The sequence below is a fragment of the Botrytis byssoidea genome (assembly GCF_014898295.1).
Source record: "Botrytis byssoidea strain MUCL 94 chromosome Unknown BBYS_028, whole genome shotgun sequence".
Classification (NCBI taxonomy): Eukaryota; Fungi; Ascomycota; class Leotiomycetes; order Helotiales; family Sclerotiniaceae; genus Botrytis; species Botrytis byssoidea.
In genome coordinates, this window is record NW_024065869.1 from 455,249 (window position 1) to 461,248 (window position 6,000).

The 6,000-nt window shown below is 41.2% G+C and overlaps 1 protein-coding gene across 1 annotated transcript; it reads left to right on the forward strand.

Annotated features, from left to right (window-relative positions):
- Positions 1–2,036: 2,036 nt before the first annotated feature.
- Positions 2,037–4,748, forward strand: EAE97_010569 (uncharacterized protein; the record flags this gene model as incomplete). Its single annotated transcript, XM_038881084.1, has 4 exons — positions 2,037–2,828; positions 2,926–3,012; positions 3,073–3,136; positions 3,243–4,748. The coding sequence occupies 4 exons, from the start codon at positions 2,037–2,039 to the stop codon at positions 4,523–4,525; spliced, it is 2,226 nt and encodes a 741-aa protein (XP_038728202.1). The 3' UTR covers positions 4,526–4,748.
- Between the last annotated feature and the right edge of the window lie 1,252 nt (positions 4,749–6,000).

The following is a 6,000-nucleotide window of genomic DNA, read 5'->3' on the forward strand; positions in this document are numbered from 1 at the left end:
ATCGACGAGATCAAGCCCAAAGTCTAGCTCAATACTGATGACACCTCATGGACACGACGCTTTCTACCAGGCAAAATTGAGAAATAGAAACCACGGAAGAATCAACTGCTCATTCAATTACCCATCTCCGTAATATCATCTTCTCGTGTATATGTTGTTTGGTCTGGAAGTATCTTTCTAGTCCACCTGCACTCCTTAGATTTTTGGCTGAATCTAAAAACGACTTGACGATAGAACAAAGCTACATATTACCCTACATACCGATTGCATATTTTGATTGCTACATCTCATGATTCGTCGAGGGATCTAACACCAAGACCAACGGGGAACCGACAGGATACGAAAGGTAAAGGTCGAATGAACGAAAATAAAGAATAAAGACGATACATACAATAGATATGGAATCAATAGATAGTCCAAATCTATAAGCAATGTTAATCCACTTTTCACTTGGCCGGATCATCTCATCACTCTTTGATTCGACTACTATTTACTTAGTTGTCTACTACCCTCGCTATATAATACATACATACATATCACGTACTCCAATACCCCCTTTCCGTATCCATTCTCGTTATCTCAAGGGCCAGGACGTCGGCCAATCTAGACCTTTACTACAATACCCCGTCTCCATCTTTCTCTCCATCCATAATTTATCCCGTACTCCGTCCATTGACATTATCACCCATTCTCTCTCCCTCCTCCCCTGGTTACTTCTTGGTACTCATTACATATATTTTGTACCCCTACATTTACCATTATATCTCCATTTACTCTGTGTGTGTGTATGTGCGTGTACTTACTTTAACCCGTTCGAGTACTTTCTTCATCTCTCGCTCGGTCTTTCAGGTCCTCTACCGCACCATCACCTTTTTTATATGCTCATGGTGTGTCGCACCAAATCAAACCACATAAAGTACCAAATTCCCAGGCGACTCCAGTAAAGTTTCATCCACCACGCCGCAAAAGCCACTTTTCAAGCATCCAAGACATTTCGATATCGATACACCAAGACGAAGTAAAGCAACGGAGAGGAGAGAGAGGAAAGGAAAGGAAGTGAAGGCAAAGAATATCTTCATTCATCGTCAGCAAGACGCAATTCACACCATATCACATTACAGCAACTGGATAGTGTGAACATTGATCAATCGATCAATCAATCAATCAATCATTCAATCATTCATTCAATCGACCGACCAACCTTACCTAACTTAACCCCCTACCCCCAAGAAGGATCATCAATCTTTATACCATTTCCATTATTATTCCGATATCGACTTCCTCCCAGATTCCCTCACTCTTTTGAGGTTCTCTTGCGTGCATACGGGACTATTACTATTCAAGGCTTGGTTGCTGTTGCATTCCGCTTCTTGATCTTAATTGTCGATCATTAATTATTATATTACTCTTACTATCATTATCATTACTACTATCACTAACTACCATATATACATACATATCTATCTACTACGACCGATATCACACCGGACTTTGATCAATTGATGATCTGATTTATCTTAAGGCTTAAACCACTTTTAAGCTTTGCTTAAGCTTCTAGGTATTGCACATCCATTAATTAATCAATTCATCAATCAAATCAAATCAAATCAAATCAACTCAAATCAAATCATTTGTTCTCTTTACTTATTATCCTTATTATCCTCCGTCCCTACTTGTCACTTGGTCTTTGTATGGGAGTTGTATATCTGATTCGTTAAAAGGCCCCTCAACTCAACTCACTCACCACCTCTTCTTGGCCATACATATATTAATTGATTCTAATAACAAAGGAAAGAAGGGAACATTAAAAACGACAACGAAGTGGAAAGAAAAGAATAATTTGGTTCATTTTTGAGAATTTATTTGTCTTTGGTTTTTTGAGAAAGGGAAGAGAAGAAAGAGAGAGAGAGAGAGAGAGAGAGAAAGAGCGCGAGAGAAGAAGAGACAAGAGGAGAGTGAGTAGGTGAGAAGTGAAGAGAGAATTGAGAAGTAGAAGAAGTAGGAAAAGAGGGAGAGAGTGAAGTGAAGTGATTATCATGTTCCAACCACAACCCACACCATTTTCACCCTTCTCTACATGTGGATTAAATATATCTCCACAACCGCAACCTCCTCCACCACTTCTGGATTTCAACAATTTCCACCACAATCACAATCAAAATCAAAACCTCAACAACCACAATCACAATCACAATCACAATTCAATTTCAAACACACAATCACTTCATCAACACCAACACCAACACCAACACCAACACCAACACCAACACCAACACCAACATCAACATCATCAATCCCACTCTCAATCTCAATCTCACCCTCATCCTCATCCTCATCCTCATCCTCACTCCAATTCTCATCCTCACCCTCATCCTCACAACCATACACATCCACATACACTCTCACATTCGCAAACTCACGCGCAGCAACAACAACGCTCGAATTCTTTATCTCACTCCTCTCCGTCGGCATGTACACCACCAACAACTACAGCTTTCGTGGATAATCTAAACTCAATTGTTGTTACAACTCAACCAGGACAAGGTACGACGGCGGGACGCGGACTAGGAAATACCCTGCAACAATTTCAACATCGACATCCACAACAACCAATTTTTAATCCCATCAATAGTAGCTCTGCGAATTCGAACCCGAATCTCACGGGCACTATCAATCTACCCCACAACACCAATACCAATTCTTCTTTACCACCATTGTTCGCACAGCACAGTCAGCAACAATACAAAATGGAGGATAATGGTGTCACTGGAGTGAATGATATGGAAGCACAGGAAGCTTTAGCTAGGGAATTTCAACCAGCGTTGGAGGTACGGATTATTTTTTGGCTATCATCACAGAACCTTCAAAATAGTTATGAATGGGTGAGATTTTTTGAGTACAGAGCTTGAACTGACAGTACAGTAGGGACCATTAGTGGGGGAAAAGAAGAGCAGTCTGGCGATAGCTGAAGAATATGCAAAAGCTGACCCCATTTATGTTTCGAAAACTTCTGTAAGTGATCTATACCACATTGTATCCTCAGCGCTACTCATAATTAACAATGGGTAATAGGCATTACCTCAGAAGTATTCTCATTATCGACCGATTCTTGGCGATGGAAATTGTGGATGGCGGGGTAAGTCTTCTGAGCTTGGTGCTTTGATGATACCCGTGCACAAACAACATGATATTCGCCGTCAATAGACATTGCTATGGGTAGAGCTGATTTCTTTGGTGTTTAGCGGCGGGATTCTCCTACTTTGAGACTTTACTGAGGCTGGGAAATAGAGGTCAGGTAGAGGAAGAACTAGCAAGGATATTATCGCTGAACAGTCTACTCACAACGGCTGGAGGATTCGATGCGTGGATCTTTGAGGATATGGTGGAAGAAACTACCACGTTGTTGAGAGACATGGCAGAGTTAATGGATACTTCTATTCAAGCTGCTGAATCCTCGATCTTGGATCGATTCAACAACTCGGAAATCTCGAACGCTATCGTATACCATTTCCGATTGTTGGCTAGTTCATGGCTCAAAGCTAACCCTCAAAATTACCAAGGATTTATACCAGACGGCGGTGGTGTCGATCAATATAGAAAAGAATGGTTGGAGCCACCTAATCAAGAGATAGATCATCTTGGTATGACTTTACTCATTGATGTGTTACTAAAACCTACCCGATTCTCCGTTGAGATTGTCTATCTCGACCGCAGTGAAGGAACACAAGTCAACAGTCACATGTTCCAGGCTGAGGATTCAAATGGTCAGCCCACCCACCCAGAAGGTCCAATCATATACCTTCTCTATCGACCTGGTCATTACGATATCTTGTATAAGGATCTTGTACGGCAAAGTATTGATATGAGCTCAAATATTCAAGTCAATCGAGCCACGAATTTTACTCATCAGCACTCGACTGAAGCACATCCTCCTATGAATCCATATCAAACCATGGATCTCCTCCTCAGTATTCCGGGTGTCAGTTTCGCATCACCATATTCGAACTTTGGCATGCAATATCAATCACCGATGTCGCAAGCATTTGCACCTGCACCATCTACCGCCTTATCACCTATGTCACCTACAGGAAATTCTGTCTCGACACCACAATCCGCAACCTCAGTCACAAGTCTTCCTAATCGTTCAACATTTACTTCAATCAATACTCCTACCCCAATTATCACCTCTCCACATCCATTCAAAAATACTCCAATCTCCCTTCCTATTCATACCATACCTCCACCTACTCCTCATACTATTCCATCCCCTATTTCATTAGGAATACCAGCGGCAAGTTTTCGCCCAAGCAAGTACGAATGGGCGATATCAGCCGATTTACAAGAAGGACCTGTGCCCAGTTTTCAAACTAGCACGTTTAAAAATAGTCATTATAATACAGCGCATTACAATAATCCCAATTTCCAACCAGAAGAATGGACGCCAGAAGAAGACGGCTTAGGTGTGGGTAGTAAAGGAGGAGGTGGAGGAGGCTATGGTGGATGGGCAAGAAAGAGAAGTAGTTGATGAGTGAGAAATTAGGCATGGGACATGAAATGGGGTTTTGGGGGAGGGGAAAAAAATTATGATATTAATGATGCAGGTATTGGGGGTAATTTTTTGTGTTCATATGTTTCAAGGGGGTTTAAGGAACTTGATTTTGGGGATTTTGCGAAAACATGCAAATTTATATCATATCATAAGATGATTATTTTGTTGATTTGAGAATCAAATGAAATGAAGTTTGTTTGAGTATTGTTTAAGTGTGTTTTACTGAAAGGATTGTGGTATGTGGTTTGATATATGCTAAAGATGTTATATATATTGAGATATTATGTGAAGGTGAGATGAGACCAGATGAGATGGAATGAGATGGAATGAAATGGAATGAAATGAAAAGTGTTAAAGCAATGGATAGGTATGAATATCTAAATGGGATAATCGGTGAAGGAAGACTTTTATCTGTTGGTAGGTGAATAGGTGCATAGATGGTTGGTGTGGGTTGGATGGGGAATCATCGGGGATATATGCTAAGGTAGTGGGAAGATGGGATGGGATGGGGTGGGGAGCGAAAAGGAAAGGAAGGGAAGGGAAGGGAAGGGAAGGGAAGGGATGAAGTGAGCTGAGGTGAGTTTGATGAGTGTATGAGTGGATAAATGGGTGGATAGATGGGTGGATATATGAGTGGATAGATGGATGGGAGATAATCGGGTTTAACTGGGTAGTAGTATGCTATTTTGTGATTTTGTTTTGTGTCGATGATGATATGATATGATATGATATGATATGATGAATAGATTGGGTAGGTATGTATGAGTAGGGTTTTATTAATTATTGGGATGGAGATGGAGATGTATTAGGTATTAGGTATTAGGTATTAGGTATTAGGTATTAGGTATTAGGCGTGTAATTTGGGAATGGGGGTTGGGTTGGATTGGGATTGGGATTGGTATGGGAGGTTTGGGAAGATTCTGGGCGGGGGGGTGAAGGGAAGGACGGATGGGCTTGTGATTGTCTAATTCTGAGAATATGAAAATGTGAAAATGTGAAATGATGGGATTGAGGTGATGGGATTGGTCGGGTCGTATATTGATTTAGGGAGGGGGGGAGGAGAAGGGAGAGGGAAGAGGGAAGAGGGGAGAGGGGGGCAGATGAGATATGATAAGGTAAGGTAAGGGATTGTATAGGGTAGAATAGAATGTATATATGTATGTATGGAGTAGGGTAGGCTTTAGATTTGCAGGACATTTGATTGAATATTGTGGAATTGGATTTGGAGTTGGATTTATTGGGGGAATCTCGGGGGGGGAGGGGAGGGGAGGGTAGGGTAGGAGAGTGGATAGGTAGGGTTGGTAAGGTAGAGTAGGGGAGTGGATGGTTTTGATGGATTTGATGGATGTAGAATGGATATGGAATAAATGGATTAAGTTAATAAGTGTATGGACGAGTAATGAATCATGAACCATGAGTAGACTGAAAAGATAGAAAGATGGAAGAGGAAA